The 21,482-nt window shown below is 45.6% G+C and overlaps 1 protein-coding gene across 5 annotated transcripts in view; it reads left to right on the forward strand.

Moving 5' to 3' along the window:
- The window catches only part of RYR3 (ryanodine receptor 3), a 1,864,151-nt gene that overhangs the window by 1,399,917 nt on the left and 442,752 nt on the right, over positions 1 to 21,482 (forward strand). For all 5 annotated transcript variants that reach the window (XM_086937034.1, XM_086937032.1, XM_086937031.1 and 2 more), the window contains one exon: positions 5,105 to 5,156. In XM_086937034.1, the coding sequence (XP_086793160.1) occupies positions 5,105 to 5,156 (52 nt within the window). The remainder of the gene's footprint in view (positions 1 to 5,104; positions 5,157 to 21,482) is intronic.

A 21,482-nucleotide genomic window follows, 5' to 3' on the forward strand; every position in this document is an offset into this window, starting at 1 on the left:
AGATAGCATCTGAAGTGTAGATTTAGTTTCCTCAATAAAAGGTTGTAAAGCCTTAATTTTTTCTAACAAGATGTCCATTGTAACTGAAGCAGGCTGTTTAGGAGGAGAGGGAGGATCCTTCTTCAGCCTCTTAATTGACCCTTTGGTAGTGCAAGAGGCCGATGTAATAGAAGATGTCGACGAACCCTTGGGTGGGGTATCAGGTAAGTCCTCCATTGATAAACACTGAAATTTGCGAGGCGAAGAAGTAGATTTATATAGGCCCTTAAATAACCTCCCCATAGAGTAGAGAGATATTCTAAAATATGAAAATTTGTAACAATGAAAGTGCAATTCACAGCTTCCTAAATAGTATCTCCATGACATAAGGAAACAGTAAGAAGAATGCACAGTACATGAATAGCTTAGTAAATTACTATAGCAGGGTAGTCACATGTTATCAATAAATCAAAAATTGAATGAGAGCACCATGGTATACAAGCATCAATAGTAAAGCAAAAAAGAAATGTACATAAAATTCAAACTATGTTGTGTGCAGTTACCCTCAAAAGACATGTCATGTATATTTGATGAAGTTGCGGGAATAACATATACAAATACAATGTATATAAATGAAGTATTGGGGAAACCAGACATAAATCAGCAAAGAAAATGTAGCCGCAAAATGAGGGTACCAGCACGATGAGTCAGTGAAAAATCGAGTGAGGAAATGGTCAGTTAATGCACTGAGGAGAGCTGAACAACTGAGTCATATAAAGTCATTAAGTTCACATGTTAAATGGCATTGTAGAGTATTTAGTGACATATTCCACTGGAGCGAAGGACAAAAACGCTGAGAATATGTAAATGAATGCCAGTATTGAAATGTGGAGAGCCACGTTGATATTTCACTCTGTCACTGGCAAATAATAATGGTAACTGGCTGCGGTAAATTACCACACGCTTTACTCATGGGGAAACAGCGCTAACAAGCGTAGAAAAAGAAAAATACTCAGAAGAACGACATGAACGACATGAGCGTTGTTTGCTAAGGATATGAAAGCCGCATTGGAACAGAAGCACCATCGGCGGCAAATCACAAAATGGCGGCGGTCGTTAGTTTAACAAAACCGTGAAATATCCTACTTAAAAAAGGATATAAAGGGGGAAGCAAGGATTATTTGTGGTGGAATTATAAGGACTCATTTCGGAGGTGCAGCAAATATGAGAAGTGAAGTACCGCGTTGGAGAGGTTCCGTCAGCGGTCAGCGTAAAATGGCGGCCATGAGTCTGGGAATGCCGCACTACACTCACATGCGAAAAAAAAATGTGAAGAGTCCACAAAGTGCCTCCAAATGGGAACTCTCCAACTCCTCAGGGACTCCTACACCACAACCCTCATTTAAGCGACTGCACATGACGAGGAGAGTCGTGCTGAGTCCACCTCCGTCTCCTCCGTCCGGGAGAGCTAGGGAGCTGCCGACATCTTCTTCGGACGCTAGCCACGCCCCCCGTTGGGCTCTGATCTTGAGGCAGTGAATTCAGCGGCTTGGTAAATGGGTAGAGATGTGACCATCGGTGCGCAGACATGATATCGACTCCAAAATATCATTTGGACATTATATCGAGTAGTAAATATAGACTGGACAAAATATCGACAGGACAGAATATAGATAACCAAAATATTGTTTTTGAGGCAAGTGATTTAATATCGACTGTTAAAAATATAGAAAGTTAAAATATCGAAGTATATAATATAGATAGTTAAAGATATCGATTTTTTAATAATATCTAATTTTTTATAGTCTATTTTTATGTTATAATATGTGTGAAAAGTGTGTATTTATGTTATAATTCATTTTAATTAATTAATTTTGTTTTTATAATTATTGCGTAATTTAATTCTGTAGCAGGTTGTGGGTTTATAGGGGAATAGGGTGGGAAGTAATTTAATTATAATTAATTAAATATGTAAATTTATTGATTGATAGTAATTTTTAATTAATTGTTAATTAATTTATATTTGTTAATTAATACAATTTTAATTGGTAATAAATTGTAATTAATTGATTAATTGGTAATTATGTAAATGTTACTAATTTATTTTCTGTAGCGGGTTGTGGGTTTATAGGGGAATAGGGTGGGAAGTAATTTATTCATAATTAATTAAATAATTAAATGTATTTAAATGTATTTAATTAGAAATAATTGTTAAATAATTTTTAATTATTAAATAATTAATTTTAATTTTTTATTAATTTGCATTAATAGGTGATCAATTGAAATAATTATTGTTAATTAGTAATTGTAATATATTAATTATTATAATATATACAATTTTTTTTATTTTTTATTAATTATTAATATTCATTTTTAAATTATTAAATAATATATGAAGTATTTACTTTGTAAATTTAACCCCTACGCTATCCAACGCTTTCCCTACTGTTGCACCCACTGGAGTGGGAATAGTAATTTTAACCCCTACGCTATCCAACGCTTTCCCTACTGTTGCACTCTTTGGAGTGGGAATAGTAATTTTAACCCCTACGCTATCCAACGCTTTTCCTACTGTTGCACCCACTGGAGTGGGAATAGTAATTTTAACCCCTACGCTATCCAACGCTTTCCATACTGTTGCACTCTTTGGAGTGGGAATAGTAATTTTAACCCCTACGCTATCCAACGCTTTCCCTACTGTTGCACCCACTGGAGTGGGAATAGTAATTTTAACCCCTACGCCATCCAACGCTTTCCCTACTTTTGCACCCACTGGAGTGGGAATAGTAATTTTAACCCCTACGCTATCCAACGCTTTCCCTACTGTTGCACTCTTTGGAGTGGGAATAGTCATTTTAACCCCTACGCTATCCAACGCTTTCCCTACTGTTGCACTCTTTGGAGTGGGAATAGTCATTTTAACCCCTACGCTATCCAACGCTTTCCCTACTGTTGCACCCACTGGAGTGGGAATAGTAATTTTTACCCCTACGCTATCCAATGCTTTCCCTACTGTTGCACTCTTTGGAGTGGGAATAGTAATATTTACCCTTACGCTATCCAACGCTTTCCCTACTGTTGCACTCTTTGGAGTGGGAATAGTAATTTTTACCCCTACGCTATCCAACGCTTTCCCTACTGTTGCACCCACTGAAGTGGGAATAGTAATTTTTACCCCTACGCTATCCAACGCTTTCTCTACTGTTGTACCCACTGGAGTGGGAATAGTTAATTTTATCTCTACGCTATCCAACGTTTTCCCTACTGTTGCACCCACTGGAGTGGGAAGTGTAATTTTAACCCCTATGCTATCCAACGCTTTCCCTACGCTTGCACTCTTTGGAGTAGGAATAGCAATTTTTACACTTTTGTTATTGTACGTTAATAATATTGGCTAATATTTAGTTATATTTTGTTACTATATATATATGTTTTAACAAATATGAAATAACATTTTTTTTTAACTTTCATTAATTATTTTATTATTATAAGTTAATTTAAGTATTTTAAGTATATTTTAGTAATTAATTTTTAATATTAATGTAATTTAACATTGTTTTAGTAAAGTCGAAATTTTTTAAAACTATATTTTAGTAAACGATATTTTTAACTCGATATTTTTGTACTTACCTGTTTGTAGATAGAAACTCGATATTTTGACTGTCGATATTTTGTCAATGATATTCTGATGGTCGATATTCTGTCCCTCGATATTATTTCAGTGATCCTTGACCATCCATAGAGGTGTGTTGGGAGGTCTTCGGGGTTCTATGGGGAGGACATGCATTTTGACAGTGGGGAGCTCTTTAGGAAGAAGCCTCACAGCTCCTGAGAATGAAACAGAGAAGGGCTGTTGTAGGATGCTTGGGTGTGGCATCCCCAGCAGCTTGCATCATCTAGCAATGTAGGGCATTTAGAGAGGATATTTGGCCCAGTTGCTCATAAGTATGCAACTCTCTTATCTGGGCTGGACAGGAGCCCATACATGGGAAAACAACAACAAAAATAAGCCGGGCAGTCCCGAACAGGACACCACAAAAATGATCCCACACAAAGCTGTAGTGCCTTCAGTGAAGCCACCATGGTGACACCTCCCCTGAAGCAGAGAGATCTTCATTAGGCAGGTGAAGATCTCTAAAAATGTCAGACTGTAGTCCACCACCGCAGCAGAGTACAAACCTCGGTTACCCCACCTGCCTCCCGCCCGGAGGCTGGCATGATGAGCACTTGAATAACACGTGACAGGTAGGTGCAGTTTTTTCTTTGTTTTTGTGTAAAAGCTTAATGACTCCGCATTTCACTTACAGTGATTTAATGACAAGTACGTGGAAAAATGTTTCCGCGAGGGTGAAACTTTATTATCATAATCATTGTCTGTTTGATTGATTCATTTCATGAGTGACTGGGTTTGGAGACAGATGGAAATGTGAACAAAGATGCAGGGTGGAAATAGATGGTGTAGTTCAACATCCCACTCCTCGTCATCTTACTTTGCGTGGGTGAGTGAAATGAACCTCCCAAGGCCGGCAGACTTGTTATGGTCTAGGCCAAGCGGTCAAAGATGGAATGGGCTCGGTGCCTGGATAGTGCTTGGGCGCAATGCTGGTTGGCACAATCATCTGCATTGATTCGGGGGCTGAGGGCACCCTCTTATAAGTTTAGTCAACCTTATTTGAATTGAAGTAGAGTGTGCGACAAGGTGACAGGGAGCTGAGGTTTGCGCTCTGATGTGCTTCCACCACGGCCCCCATTTACAAAAGTTTACTTGGGTGCTTGCGCAGCTCAACACAATTTAGCGTTGACCATCCAGGTCCATAGAATAGTAAGTACGTGTTTTGTGTTGCATCATTGTGAGGGTGCAAGAATAAAACTTTAGTAAATCAGGGCTCAGAATTTCAACATGTGCCAAGAACCCCTCCCTCGGTTGTTCAAATCACGGGTGTGTTAAAGCAAATGCAGCCTTTGTACCTGCACCTCGCCTATCAGGTGCAAGAGCACACTTTGTCTGCACAGGATTGCCCTTCATTTAACAGATATGTATGTCTTTGTTTCATCTTAAAAATGTTGTTTTGGAAAGGTCTGATACGGTGACAGTGTAACTTTTACCTTATTTTTCTACCCACAGCAAACTGGAAGATGACCCTTTGTACACAGCCTACTCCGCCATGATGGCGAAGGTGAGCAAAGTAGGGAAGTGCTAGCAAGAACCATGGTAAGAGAGGACGGGATAGGGGAATAGAGAGTGAGTGATGGGTCGTGCGCTGAACGGAGGGATTGATGGGAAATAGAGGCAGAGAGAAGTCTCAGAAAAATCTGCAACCTAATGCTTAAGGCTATCATAAGGGAAATATAGCCTACAATTTGCACCAAGCCTAAAAGGAAGCAAATTGGTTTTGCTCGATTTGTGTTTCTCATAGACGTACGATTAGAGAAAATTGATTTGACCCCCCTGGCGCTGTGCTTGACGCAGAATCCGTTTGCTCCATTTCCCATTCTATAAACACCTCAAGAGATGCAAAGTAAAATTTCTTTAGTTTTTGTAATACTGTTGTGTACAACAGTAGGAGTTCAAATTTGCAAAGCGTTGCCTGATCGTGGGCTATCCACGGAGTACTATTCTGTAGAATTGTTCCTTAGGGAGAGAAAGGATCCTAGAACACATTGTGAACCATTTTGTGTTCACGTTTGTCTTATCAAACCAGCCAGCGTACAAACAATGCTGAGAGCAAACAAAGGGTCTGTGTGTTGGAATGTAAGGGAGGCATGCAAGAACGTACCTGTGTCCTTCTGAGGGGCTCGCATCCCAAAACCCATTGCACCTACATCCTACTCTCAGTAATGCAAGATGATCTCTAATCAATGAGCCTTTTTATCCTTCCTTTTACCCAACCTAGGAGTGTAAGAGTGTTCTTACAGACAGACTTCTAGCCACAGCATCCTCACCTTTTGAATATTTCCCAGGCATCAGGCTAGATCTGAAAACTTTTCAGCAGTACCCCGGCGCCATCAGGTGCCGATGTGCTGCTCTGCACTGAAGTCAGGTCCATCCGGGAAATGATGGGTGAATTTATATAGAGGCTACCCCTCGACTTTTATACTTGGAGCCAATGAGGTTATTAACATTATTGACCCTTTCAGAAATGCAAAAGTGGCTACAAAGGCCCTGGATTCCATTGCAAGCTTGGCATTCAAAGAAATCACCTCTCCCTACCATTTACGTCCTGGCCAGAGGAAGGTTTGCATAGTTGGTTCTAAAATGGTAATCACCAACTTCTAGATTAATATCGATGTAATACACACCCAAGCATGAGTTCAAACAAATACCTTGTACGGGATTATTCCTTTCCCAACAGGGAATAGTCCTTTAAAATCTCGCCTGGAGGAGCTGTAATTGCGTATATGGCATTTTCCAAAAAAATGAAGGGATGATCCACTTTTTCACCCTGTGGGTGCAATTGGCAATTTACAGCAGCATCTTTCCAAAGGCCACTTCCACTTACCTGCATTTTGGGATTCTCTATAAATTAGAGACAATGTTACTTTCTTGTCTCAATGCATGGGCAGTTTATGATATCAAACATCTGCAAAGTAACAGGACTCAAAGGGCAATATGCTGTCACTTTATTGATGACAAACAGCTTTCTGAGTATGCATTTACATTCAATAAGACTACAAATGGCCCATGACAAAAGATTTCACCATGTATCACTCACATTCAATAACAAACTACCGGACAGTTTTATAAAACTCTCGTGCACAGCAGCGCAGCACCCAAAGTTGTTGTGCTCACTGCATTGCATAAGAGGGAGAGAGGACAGCACCATATCTCCGTAAACTCTGTCTACTATTGTTTTTGTTTTTTTAATCTTTATTGTGCATTAAAGAAAGTTACATACAAGGGCCTACAACCACAGGGGCCGGCCGCTAATCAACACAAAAGTATTCATCATATTCCACAGCTCTTTCGCTGACATCCCTGAGGCCCGGCAGCGATTCAGGATGAGATTCGTAGCAACACAGGATAGAGATATAATGGAGTATTATTTTGTATTTTATAAACGAAATAAAATAAATAAAGGGAAAGGAATGAGTCTCAAGGCAAGAAAACATTTTATGCGGAATCGTGTTCGTACGGGAGGGAACCCCATGTGCAAAGTTGTGTGAGCTGAAAGTTAATGAAGGGGATCGGGGGGCCAGCAGGGAAGCCAAAAATGTGAACAAAAGTTAAGCAAGACATGGAATGTCGGATCATGGGGAGAGGGAGATGTCCAGATTGTCATCAAACGGGGGTGTACATATGTTCCAGCGGTAGGCGTTCCACTGACTCCAGACTTTAGTCCACGCCCTCGGTCTACCCCATGCCAAATACACAGTCTTTTATCTAAACATACACCAATCCATATTATCCTTCCATACCGACACGGTGGGCGGCCGCCGGGAACCCCACAACTGTGCAATGTCTCTTTTGGCAATCATGTTCCCAAGGGTCGCCCACCGGGTCTGAGCGACACTATAATCATTTGGTTCCCACACATTCAACAGACATCGCCGGGCTTCAGGCAACAGCACGATTCCGGTAACACTCTTCATCACAGCATGTACACGGTTCCAAAATGCAGCCACCTCCGGGCACTCCCAGATAATATGGAGGTAGGTACCAATCACTCCACAACCACGCTTACATAGCCCATCAGCAGAATAACCCATGGAAATCAAACGGGGACCGGTGACATACACACGGTGAAGAATTTTAAGTTGGACAAGGCGGAGACGGGTGGGAATAGCCACCTCCTTAGGTGAAGATAAGGCAGACTGCCAGTCTTCATTGTCAAGTTCCAGCCCATCCCCAGTCCAGAGCTCTCAGAGGCGTATAAGAAGGTCCGCCCGATAATTGATCAATTTCTTGTAAATTAATGAGATCGTGCTATCAGGCACGTGACCATCAAGCACACGATCTTCCAGCGGGGAAGATTCAGGAATATTAACACCTGCAGTGAAGACCGAAGTCAAGGCATGGCGTACCTGTGTGTATCTGAAAAATTCCTTGTCACTCAAATCATATTCCTTCTGCAACGTTTCAAAAGTCTTAACTGCACCCTTGGCCCAGAGGTCGCCCACCCTGCTAATCCCAATCATGTCCCATTTCTCAAAACCTTTCGTTGTCCAGAGGCATCCCAATCTCTCAGACACATACAAAGGAGTTGCACGTGTCAGTCTATCCTTCCAACCCAGGGCCGCATTCGCATCACACCAGACTCGTACAGCATTCTTAGTGGGACCTGTTAAATTTCTCCCTGCCACCCTAGAGTAGAGCGCCCTATTATAATTCCCACCCGGCAACTGAAGCTTATCCATCTCAAATGCAGGATTTGGGCTGGGCGCATACGTTGCGTAGTTAATCGCGCTCAACTGGGAGGCCCAATAATACCGCCTGATGTCCGGGAGCGCCATGCCCCCGTCATACCAAGGGAGGGTTAGCTTAGCAAGAGCTATTCTCGCACGCCCGCCCCAAACAAGTCGCCTCCGCAAGCTCTCCACCTCCCGAAAATAGTCAGCAGGGACAATGTCGAATGAATTCTGGAGCGCGTACAAAAACCTTGGCAGGGAATCATTTTAAAAAGTGCAGCGCGACCGAGCGGCGACAATGGTAATCTACGCCAACAAACAACATCAAGCCTCAGCCTCTGGAGAGGAGGAAGCAAATTGCGTTCATAGCGAACAGCGGAGTCTAATGATATAAATATCCCCAAATATTTGAATCCCGTCTGCGAGACCTGGATGGGAAATCTACGGGGCAAAGGGGGGAGACCACCCGAAATTACATAGACACAGGATTTAGTCCTGTCTATGACTAAACCAGAATTCTTGCCGAATGAAGTAAGGACATCGAACAAAACATTAAGCGATTTTTGGGGGGAAGTAAGATACAACAGGATGTCGTCAGCGTAAAGCGAGATCCGGTCTTCAAACTCTGGGGTCCACCGGATGCCCTTTATCGAAGGCTTCCATCCGAGCCAAGCAGCCAGAGGCTCCAAGGCGAGCGCAAAAAGCAGGGGGGACAACGGGCAGCCCTGTCTCGTACCCCTCCCAAGAGTGAAAGAATCATACACTCACCCATTAATGACCACCTGTGCCAGAGGTTCCTCATAGAGAAGTTTCACCCACCCGATAAACTCGGAACCGAAACCAAATTTCGCGAGAGCGGTCAAAAGATACGACCATTCGATAGTATCAAAGGCCATCGTGGCGTCCAAGGAAGCCAAAATGGCCGGCTCATGGATAGACTCCGCCCTCGCGAGAACGCCCTGCAAACGCCGCAGGTTGAGTGCGGTATTACGATGTGGGATAAAACCGGATTGATCCGGGTGGATCAGGTCACCAATCACAGTGATCAGCCGATTAGCTAACACTTTAGCTAGGATTTTAGGTTCGGCGTTCAACAATGAGATGGGCCTGTATGAAGCGCAGCGATCCCGAGGCTTCCCCTCCTTAGGAATAACCACAATCGTAGCCAATCGCTGATCACAAGGGAGAGAGCCAAGGTCTCGCGACTCCAGGAACATATCTCGGAGATACGGTGCAACTTTATCAGGGCGCAATTTGTATAGTTCGATGGGCAGACCATTGGGGCCCATGGCCTTGCCAGAGCGCACAGAGCGGATGGCAATTGCAATCTCATCAGCAGAAAGTGGAGCGACCATTAGGTCTCGGTCGGCCTCCGATAGGCACGGCAGTGCAATATCGCGTAGCAGCAAATGAGAGTCTTCATCAGCTCTATCAGAGACCGGAGAATACACTATACGAAATTATTCCACGAAACACCCCACTATCTCATTCGGATCAGTCACACACACTCCATCCAGTTTCTGAATCACGGGAACCACACGATTCGTCCTTTCTTTCTTATCAAGCCAAGCAATCAATTTACCCGCCTTGTCCCCAACATCATACAATCTGCCCTGCTGCTCCCTGTGCATCATTTTGGCAGCATCCGTAACCAGGGATTTATAGTCCAGCTGCTTCAGGAGTGGAGTTTGGCATGAGTGACGCCTGATTCCAAGTCACTCTCAAGCTCAATTATTTCTGTCTCAAGACAAACAATATCTTGATTTTTGGTTTTCTTAGCATCAGCAATTAAAGATAGGGCCTGCCCACGAATGACCATCTTGAAGGCCTCCCACAGTGACACAGATGAGGACCCAGACCCCTCGTGATGGTGATCCAGAGACTTCACTAAACCTGCAAGGGTCTTAGGGTTACGTAAATACCAGGGGTTTATGGGGGCGACTCGTCCCACACCACACACTCTACTATCCATACAGAGCCACAATGGGGAATGGTCTGAAATGCCCCGGGCAAGGTGTCTGACCTCTCTGACAGAAGGGGACTGCGCTGCCGGCATCAGAATGTAATCAAGTCTGGAAAGTCTTCCATGGGCCCCAGAATGGAAAGTGTATTATATCTGCTCTGGATGCATCAACCTCCAGCACTCCACCAGACTAAAAGTCTCCAGAAACCCACTCAGCCATGATTGAGAGTTGGCAAGATCTCTGGGGGGGTAGCGATCTACATTGCCAGAAACAACAGAGTTAAGATCCCCCCCTATAACCAGGGTACCTTCGCGGAGTCCCAGCACCACTCGCCCAATATCTGAGAAAGTAGAGGTCTGTAGACCCGGTGGAACATATATTGTGATAAGCGAAACAGTCCTGCCCTCCCATCTACCAGTGAGGGCCGCGTAGCGCCCTCTATCGTCGAGGATTACGTCATCTATCTCCAAGGGGAGAGAGGACCGAACAAGAATGCCAACGCCCCTAGAACCAGTGGTAAACCCGGAATGTGCAACTAGACGGTACCCCACCTGTTCATGGCGTGGCACGTATTCCCCACCAGATGTGTCTCCTGTAAAAAAACAACATCGGGGGACAGGCGGCGCAGAGATTGTAACACCACTCCTCGTTTACATTCCAAGATATTAGCCTCAACCCACTACCCCCCATGCGGAATCCACCCCACAACGAACACAGTAACCAGATCACAAAAAAGAACAATACGATGCCTTGTGAAAAATTAACAAACCCCCAAACACTTCCCCCCACCTCAAACCCGTTACAACTCCCCCCACCCTGCACCCCTGCATTAGACCAAAAAGCCACCCCAACTTGCAGTGTGCCTGTCGCCCTACCATTACACTAATCTACAAAAAGAACCCCGGAGGAGGAAAGAGACTCGTTTCCCCCGCCACCCTCGGGCATACTACAATGAGGTACAGCAATATTAAAATAATCAAACCCCAGCTGTGAAAAGTCAAGTATTCGGAGATCAGGAACCACATCGTCACTTCTGTTCTTGCTCGCCACCCTCGGCGCCACTAGGGTGCTCAGTTCAATCGTTCCAGGCAGGCAGAGAATCCAGCCAGTCACTCACACTTTCAGGACGGTCAAAGAAAAACATCCGGTTCTCATACTCAACACGGAGTCTGGTAGGAAACAACATGGCATATTTCAGTACCAAGTCTCGGAGTCTTCGCTTCACACCCTGAAACCCGATCCTTTGCCTTTGGACAAGCTGAGTGAAGTCCGGATAAAAGCTTACTGTAGTGTTTTCAAATTTTACCGGGCCGCTCACCCTCGAGGCCTGCAGGATAGCATTCCGGTCTCTAAAATGAAAGAGCTTGGCAATGATAGGCCTCGGAGAGGCGCCCGGCTGCGGTTTTCCACCGGGCACACGGTGGGCACGTTCCACGGCAAAGAATTTGCTCAGTCCTGTAGGAGCAAGGTGATTCAGAACGAGGTCTTCCACCAGGAGGTCCGTTGAAGGATTTTCGGGATTTTCAGGAACACCAATAACGCGGATGTTGTTGAGTCGTGCCCTATTTTCAAAATCCTCCAGTCGATGAGACATGAGGTCGTTGGATGATTTGATGTTGCCAATCTCCGATTGTAGTTCCGACACATCGGCTGTGAGGCTAGAAGTCCTCAAATCCAACGATTTCACTTTCTCGTTGATTTTAGACAGATCGGCTCTGATCAAGGTGACATCGATGGCAACAGTGTCAATTTTATGAGCCAGAGCTTCATATTGCTGGCTGATGGTAGCCTTCATGTTGGCAATGGCGCTCATGACGTCTTGGAGAGACAGTTCAGTTGGCACAGCTGGGTCGTCCTTGGCGTCGTCTGGAGTGCGGCTGGCGCCACTGGGGGATCCTTTAGATTGGGTATAACGATCCATGATATTAGTTTGGACCGGCCCCCCGCGAATAGGCGCCTTGGTTTTCCGCTTCTCGCTTTCGGCCTTGGCTGCCATACTGGAAGATGCGCCCCGAAGGGGCCCGTGAGACCTGGTGAAAATGGCCGCAAGCAGGCAAGTCACCAAAAGTCTACAAAAGTAGGCTCGCGTGGCCAAGATGACAACGCAGTTCGATACAGAAGCGTTGAGAACCGAAAGCACTCATTGATGAAGCAGAGTCGGACCGGACCTCCGACAACACGGAACAGATGTGCTATCTAATAGTGCGAGGACCCAAAAACGAAACTGAAAGTCGATGTAGGGCTACTGGGGGAAGACCCCTCAGCCGTTGTTGTTCAACTTCGTCCCGGCGTTCCAGCTTGCCAAGCCCCCGGCCTCACAGCAAGGTAGGCCTCAAAAGTTCGGATCGACGTAACTGCGGTTCCCGAAGTCCAAATCAAATTCTTGAAATAGCAAAGATATCAGCTGGGGATCATCTTCAGTAACCCATCTGAAAAATCAGGATAGCGTCAGGATATTTTGCGAAGAGCGGCGAGGGTCCTGGGAGCCCTGTGCTCACGCAGCCATCTCGGATGCTCGCGTAGCTCCTTCCTGTCTACTATTGTTAATAGACAGGGTTTTGTATAAAAAACCATGAGTGGTTGCATGGGAATGCAGTGGTGTGACGAAACTTGAGGAAGCCCCCCTGCAAAGTACATGGAGGCCCCTAAGCGCTCCAGACCCAGCCAGGACCTCTCAGGCCAGGGCCCGCCATCTGTGTACAGTGCCTGAGGGCCCCCCTGGGTCTCCGGGTCCTCCCTGCACCGTGGAGGATGCAAAGGCTTTTGTTATGCTACTGCTTGAATGCCCATGTACCCCCCATGCAATGCCCCTTGACACAGAGTAATGCAAAGCAGCATTTTGTGCAGGTTTGCAGTACTTTTTCTTACAAACCAAGGCAAATACCAATTTGCGTTGGTTTGTAAATCCCCAAATTGATTTTGCATAGAGTCTGCGTTGATAAAGTCACGCAAAACCTTTGTCAGTCTGAGCCTAAAGGTCTGGATGGTTCATCAACCGAATGAAGTCACCAGAGAGTGGGAGGACATGATTTTCTTGATTCATCATTGACATGGTCCCTCTATTGGGCAGAGGACATACCTTCAGCAAGCCTTTTCTGTGTATTAAGTCCGCTGTGGTGCAGGCAGCAATTGTTCGCAATCAGTGAAGGATGTATGAGTAGAAAAGGAGAAGGCACTCCATATATGCGTCATCGAACTGCTGACTCTCAGCATATCAATCAGTCAATCAGTGGAATTGTAAGCGAGATACTCACCTGCTTTTGGAGGGTGCGGGGGGAAGCATCTCGAAGAGCCGGGTCTTGAGTGTCTTCTTGAAGATGTTAAGCATAGAGTGTGCTTTCTTTTTTTTTTATGAATCACTTATTAGGTGGCTTTGATAGTAATGGCCAACACCATGTAAATGTAGTGCATAAAGAAAAAGGAAGCAGAAGGTCCCCATGTCATTTCTGGGATGTGCAATCAATGTAGATATTGGCTCTCAACTGTGTGATTACCAGAGTAGAACCAGCACTTTTTTGTGCCGTTTTATAGCGCAAACTCAATCCAAAGGTATCAGAGCGCTTTACATGAGCACCATATTTACATTACACAGGACACATTAATTTTTTGTAGGCACAGGAAGACTAAGCCATCTGCCCAGATGCACACGATGTTGAGCCGACACTGACTCGAACCTGGTTCCCCTCACTGACTTGAACCTGGGTCCCCTTCCAAAGTCCACAGCTCTGGCAGTTGCACCACATCCTCTCTCCTGATGATTTCTTTGCAGGAGTGAAGAACAATCTAAGTAAGTCATTGACTGAAAACGCAGACGACCACCACATTTGGAAGTCAGATCCAGAAAAACTTCAGACAATCTTTGAATATCAGTTGTGTCTCTTTTTATGACCTGCAAGAAGCTTTTTTGATTCGCTGCTTTTGGCACACTTACATTGATCCCATTCATGTCTGGTATTCTGAACAGACTCAGACACATGAGCTGCGCATTGAATCAAATATGAAGCAAGTGGGACAGGCGTGTTTAGTAACTGTACATAGTACACCTTACTGTGTCCTTCAGAAGAGATTCTGCCATCCAGTTCGTGTTTAGCAAAACTTATCTCCCAGCAATCTGCATTATAGACTATGTACTTAGTAGCAATCAGTATCCTTAGAAATCATCCGGACGAAATCCGCTTTTTATGATGCCAATAGCAAAGGCTGAAAGAATTGTTAAGACGGTTTTTACTCATCACAGGACTGCGCCACATTGAGAGATGAATGGTACTCTAGCAAAGCCAGTGGGTAAACAATCCTCATCCCTACACTAGCAAACCTATCAGGCAAACAATCTTAGTCCCTTTAATTCTGCGACATCAAGTTCCTTTAATGGGAAAGTAGCTTCTGTGGTGGCATATTATCAATATGACGTGGGAGTATGATTTAGGTCTTCCCAAACGGGCTTTTCTATACAGAAATAGAAGTTAATATTCAGAAAGTAACCACAATTATTCACAAATGCTTTCAGATTGCCACCTCAATCAAACGAATTCGTAAGCTATATACTTTCCAAACAATTTATGTGTGCATTGGACAGGCTGTTAGGCATGTTTAATGCAAGTAGAACTCTGTGGTACTACTTATACAAAAGAAAGGAATTCAGACTTCCCAAAGCAAGCCAAGTCATTTCAAAGCAGGGCATAGCTGTCTGGTTAGTGAACTGCACAGTATTCTACCGCCTAATTTTCAGTGATTCGTTACTAAGTAGAGCCACAGCCCACTCTGGAAGAGCAGCAGCTTCTACAATTGATATACACCTCTAAAAGAAAATTGTAGTGCGGCCTCATGTTTACAGGGCAGTATTATGACGCGATGAATGCCTAGATGCACAAGTCAGTGTGGCAGTGCCACAAATCTCTTCACAGGACCTCAGCCAACTCTCTCCACATATACTACAACTACACACCTCTCCAGCCAACACACAGGTAATCTCACACTGGCCAGTGAGAGTGCTGTGATTCCACACTAAATGCAGCTGTGTGCCAAATACATTCTAGATAACATTACATATAATAACTCCCCAGGTAGTTTCCACAGTACTGTTTTTACTCTTTTCAGGGCCGGATGTGAATATATAAAGTATAATGCTGTAAAACAAACACATACCTGTAAGTATAGCTCTCCGACAATGTTATCTTTCTGAGATTCTCAGGTAACCTCGCTCTTTCCACGGAGATGTGAATTACACTGGCCTCCTCTTTGGAAACAAAAAAGGAATCAGCACATTCTAAAGGCTGGAGCCCCGACTGACACACACTGAATGGATTATAGAAAAAAGCCTGAAGATGATACATGAGCTGCATAAAAAACGAGATCGTTTTGTAACTATGCAGCCTGTGGTTACTCTCTGGAAGAAACAGGTTAGTGTTAGATTCCTTACCTTAGAATATCCCCAGGCGTCAGACTGGATCCGGAAAGTTTTGCGTAGCAGTACCCCTGCGCTTTGGTAGGCGTTGTCTGCGGCTCCGCGTCCTTCGTTGGTGTTGTGATCGCCGGGATGACGTCGTTGGAGTACTTAGACGCCGCCCTCGCGCACTGACGTCAGTACTTCTTTTTTCCGCGCCAGCAAGCGCAGATCCGGGAATAGCAGTACTCCAAGTAAATTTTTGACTGAACTTTTGATCTCTTTTGGATCTTCTCGAGTCGATAACCTCCACTCTCGGTGCCGATAGGGATGCCCTGGTTCAAAACCTGCGACGATTGTAACTGCTTGATGACGGTTACTGACCCCCACTGTCGGTGCCTTTACTGCCTCGTGCCCCGACTGCCGGGCCTTGACGTCGAAGGCTAGGCGGGAGAGGTCCCGTATGCGCTTCGAGCTCCGGCAGTCGGCCCCGAGCCGCTCGAGGTCCCGGTCCTGGAGGAGGTCAGGGGACTGGTCGCAGGGCCTCAGTCATCACAGCTCGGCGATTCGACACCACTCGTCGGGCTCCAAATCCTCAGGTAAGTCAAGGCACATGAAGTTGAAGAAGCGACATCGCTCTTCCGACTCCCCCCGACGCTCGCGCAACGCGGCTGGGGGTTCGGGCGACACCACCCATGGTGCTCTGCCGGAGCCGCAAGCGCCGCATCCAGCTCCACACCTGCCGGTCCCTGGGCTGCAAGCGACGCCGGAGGAGATCAGCGCCTTCCTCACGGCCATGAGATCGCGCTTCCCTCCGTCGGACCCCGTGGTGGGACCTTTGGGCCCGGCGGGTCTGTCTGGCAGCCATGCGGGCCGGCGGCTTCAACCCCGGCATCCTCAGGATCCAGGCCTGGATCCGTAATGATGCCGGTCAACCTTACAACCCCTCCGCCGGCGCCGTCACCAAGGGTGTTGCCCCCGGCACCGTCCCCGGAGGGCGTCGTCCCCGATCGCCACCCCTGTCCGGATCCGGTGTCGGACCGGTGCCACGCGGCACCGTCTTCAACGCCAATCAGTGAGCCCTTCACCGTTGACCCGGCTCCATCATTTATTCCTGACTATCATGAGATGGATGATGAGGGGGATTGGGAGGGGTCTGAGGACCCTCTGGCACTGCAATGCCAGTTGAGCCAGGACTGGGCAGACGAGCTGGGGGAGGCCAGTGGTCTGGACACTTCGCCCAACACTGGATTTGTCTCCCCTCCTACCGTGGCTATGGAGGAAGTGGCTGCTTACAGCGTGGTTTGCCCTACGGCAGCCAAGGCCTTGGCTCTTGAGCTCCCAGTCATGGCTGTGAGGACTAACCTCCTCACTGAGGTGCTCATACCGCAGGCAAGCTCTTCAGAGCCTCTCCTGCCGTTTAAGGAAGCCCTCACTGATGTTCTGCTGGACAGCTGGTCCAAGCCCTCTACAGGCCTCCCTGTAGATCGGAACATGACCTGACGCCACCGCCCGGCCCCGGGCAACCCCAGCTTCCTGTCCGTTCACCCCACCCCTGAGAGCCTGGTGATCCAGGCCTCTACCTCCCAGACCGCATTCCAGACTGCCCCTCTGGATCGGGAATCCAAAAGGTATAATCAGTTTGGAAAGAAACTGTTCTCCTCACTGAGTTTGGGGTTGCGGTCTGTCAACACCGCCTGCCTTTTGGGCCATTACACCCACTCTCTGTGGGATACGGTTGCGTAAGTGCTGCCGCAGTGCCCGGCGGAGGTCCAGGCAAAGCTTACCCAAGCCCTTGCAGAGGGACGGGATGCAGCACGCTATTCCATTCGGTGTGGACTGGATACCACGGACTTGCTGGTACCCAGAATAGATTAAAAATTGTACATTTCCTGGTATTTCAACGATTTGTCCCCTGGGTCATCCAAAGGCAGACTCAGTCATCCTGAAGGTTGTGCAGTGGCTTTCCAAGACCCCATAGCACCGTGTATGGCACAACTTGCTTGAGAGGCCTGCTGAAATGGCATGGTAGCCAAAAGATTCTCTACTATGGCAGCTCTGTCTATCAAAGCTGCTAGTGTCATAGCAATGATATGATAGATAGATGTGATCGAATATAGCCTCATAACTGGACCTTCTGCCACAGGACATAACACTAGAATTGATGATTGTTCTCCACGAGGCAGAGATTGCATCTGCTGCACTTATAGACACAGCAATGGACATATAAAATACTGGCTTTAGACAACCAACTGGCTAGATGCATCGTTTGCATAAACAAGGATAGTTAAGAGCTGCTTCTTTCAGGCCAGAAGTCCCAAATAAAACCATGGGCATGCCATTTACAAACAATGTCTATTAGGGAAACCTGTAGGCAATGCTCTGCAGTGTATTAAGGCAGAGATGGCCACAGCCAGATCCTGAGGTGCTCTTCAACAAAGAAAGCCTCTGTGCTTTCAAGGATGAGGAAGAATGCAGCTGTATAGAAGTTTATACCAAATATATAGCTATCCATGTTTATCAAGCATTCATTTAACCTCATATGTATTGCCAAGATGATGTACCCTGTTAGCAAAAGCAATATCCATACAGACAGGCACAACTGCAGTCCTATGCGAGGCAACCAAAAACCACAATAGCCTGGACACCAGACATCACTGGCAATTTCCAGGCACCGGCTACCAGAACAAAGACCCAAAAAATATTGGGGCTTGTGGTGGGCAGAATCAACCTTCTACAACAATTAGAAAACAATCACTACAAACAAATGGATATTAGATGCGATTCAGTATGAGCATACCTGACGTTCATAAAACATCTGTCAATAATTCTGTTGTAAAGAATAAAAGTAAAACACAAGCTCCTACGCTAGTTGAAGGCAAGTATTCACAATGTGCTACAGAAAGGAGGATAGAAATGGTTCCAAATCACCATCAAAATGTCAAATTTTAATCTACGTACTACATCATAAAGTAGACTGGAGTTCATTCAAGATCTGTACGAAATCCAATTTCTTTCTAAGAACACAATAATTACTGCTCCTAATGAGGCACAAATACATGGCATCATTAGATCTCAAAGGTACGTATTTCCACATTTCAATTCACAGAAAACATTGCAAGTTCCTGAGATTCAAGGTAGCTGGTTGCCACTACCAATTTTTAGTTCTTTCCTTTGGCCTTAAAAGCTAAGCTATACATTCTACCAACAGCTCAATAGCACTTGTATCATACTCTTCAGGTCTCTGAGTCTTCAGCTCAACCGAAGCAAATATTCTTTAACACTTCTTAGGAGCAATAATTGACACTGCAAAATCAAACGTATATCCATCGAGGGACATACAAATAGTTTTAGCCACACTAGCAAAACAAAACTGAAACACTAAACAACTTCTGCAAAAACAACAATTGATGGACGGAATGTTGCACAATGTCAAAACATTCACCAACAGTCACAGATCTGGGTTTAATCCATCGTTATTTTGCTCACAACACCACCCCAGTTCAGACATGGCCATATGCAAATCAGTCTTGACCCTGTGCTTCATGGGAACAGTCCAATCCGAACTGCCAAGCCATGTCGTCTCTGGACCGGAATCAAGCATCCTAGGACCGGTTTCTGGCTATCAGCCATCATCAGCCAGGATAGCTTGATTCCAGTGGCATGGAGAGCACGGGACTCATGTCTGAGCATACCCGTCCCACCTTGGTCAAAGAGTGTAATCTATGTTAGATTTTCAGGATATGGACACAATACATTTGCATACACTCAACCAAAACTGAACTGGTTTACATGGTTGCCCCAGTATTGGCACTTTCATAGATTCCCATGCTTTGTATCATGCCCCGTCGTCAGCCTGGAAGCCTCTGTAAATAAAAAAATACCATAGCAGTATGTACAAAAGAGAAAGTAAGGCCTAGGCCTCATCTCATTTTGTAGCCTTTCTACCTCTTTTTGGAAAAGAGACCAAAATTTTGCAACAACCAATCAGATTAGCTCATCCCATAGAACCCTCCTGAGAGAGCCTCAGAGCCTCAGATTTTCTACTGTACGTTGTGCTAAGGGAGTCTCCACTGAGCTCTGCTCAGTTTTCTCTTCAACTTTGGATTTCTACACCTTTTTCTCTTCAGATATCTGAAAAGAAAGCTTTGTTCAAAGCCTGTGCTACATGCTTAAAGAAGAGGTTATATGTCGAAGATGAGCATAAAGATTGCATTTATTGCTCATATCCAGATCACAAGGCCACTGAGTGTAAGATCTGCAGGACCTTCTCGACCAAAACTCTGAGAGACCGAGAAGGAAGACTTCTGACTTGGCTACAAAAAATGAAGTCTCGGAAGGAGGTTCTGTCTAGTGATAGTGAAGATTCTTTCTCAGCAACATCTTCAAGGAGGTCTACAAAAAGGGGTAGGTCATCCCCTTCTACTTCAGCCGAACCTCCTGCTAAAGCCTCTCAAAAGACCTCTGAAAGGTCTAAAAGGCTTCGTCCCAAAAAATCTCCTCACCAGCCAAAGGAGAAAGAGGGACTTCTTCCTGAGGTGTCATCTGGAAAAAAGGTAAGCCAAGGCCTTTCTGTTGCCTCTACGCCATCGGAAATAGAGAAGATCTTTAAGAAACCTTCGAGTACACCTTAGGAAGCGAAAGGAGAAAAGAAAATGTGTCCGTCAATGACAATCTCCTCAGGTACGTCGACGACGACGTCAAAGACTCAAGTGATTTCGATTTCTGCTCCGTCGACGGGCCCGTCATCGAGAGCTTCGCTGACGACATCGTCGGTGATGGCTTCGTCGATGTTACATCCTACATCGACGAGACTAACAACCTCGACGTCCACGGTGATGTCGCCGACGATAGTGTCGACGGCGACGTCGATGACTTCGGCAACGATGATCCTGACGTCGACCTCGTCGACAGTACCGTTGACGATCAGACCTCCGTCGACTGCTACTCCACCGTCGATGATACTTCCAGCGACAACGATTTCCTCATCGGCAACACCGTCGACGACACCGTCGACGATCCAAAAAGTGAAAATTTCCATCAGGAAAAGACTAATTACTCCAGAAATGACATCACCCCGTAGGGTAACACCATTGCCTCCACCTCTACTTCTGGAGGAGGAATATTCTGACGAGGATGAGAGTCCATATGGGTATGCTTATAGTCCATCACAACTTCAGGTGAAGTATCAGGACTCGGACTCAGATGACTATTACCTGGATCAGCATCATCCAGAAACTCAATTCTCTCCACGTGAGACATATCAGGAACCAGCAGGACAAGGTATGGTTGCCATGCCAGCTTCACTTATAAATGATCTACAACTGATGTTGGATTACAAGAAGAGGTTCCCAAAAGAAACCTCCGGAACCATACAACCTCCTCCGCCACCACCTCAGCAACCTCCTCCTGCTTCTGTGGCATAACCTCTCAAAGGCAGGGAGAACAGCCTTTGATAGAAGGGCATGATGTAGTTACAGTCCCTGATGATGATGATTCATCAGATGAGGACCAGAATGTGGAAGGTTCTTTCGAGGACAAGATACGGGTCACTCCGCTCATGAGAAAAGCTGCTAGTTGGTGGGCTATCAAGGAGAACATCTCAAAAGGTCTCTCTTTCAGAATGGCTCCATCCCCTTTGATTCTAACCACAGACGCCTCAATGGAAGGGTGGGACACTGTCTTACAGGACCTCCAAGTCAGCAGTCACTGGAACGCAGAAGAGCGTTTTCTTCATATGGATCACTGACATAATATCGAATACAAATATATAGAATTACCAAAATATCGATGAAAAAATATAGAATGCA

This window comes from Lissotriton vulgaris, chromosome 9 (genome assembly GCF_964263255.1).
Source record: "Lissotriton vulgaris chromosome 9, aLisVul1.2, whole genome shotgun sequence".
NCBI classification, from domain to species: Eukaryota; Metazoa; Chordata; class Amphibia; order Caudata; family Salamandridae; genus Lissotriton; species Lissotriton vulgaris.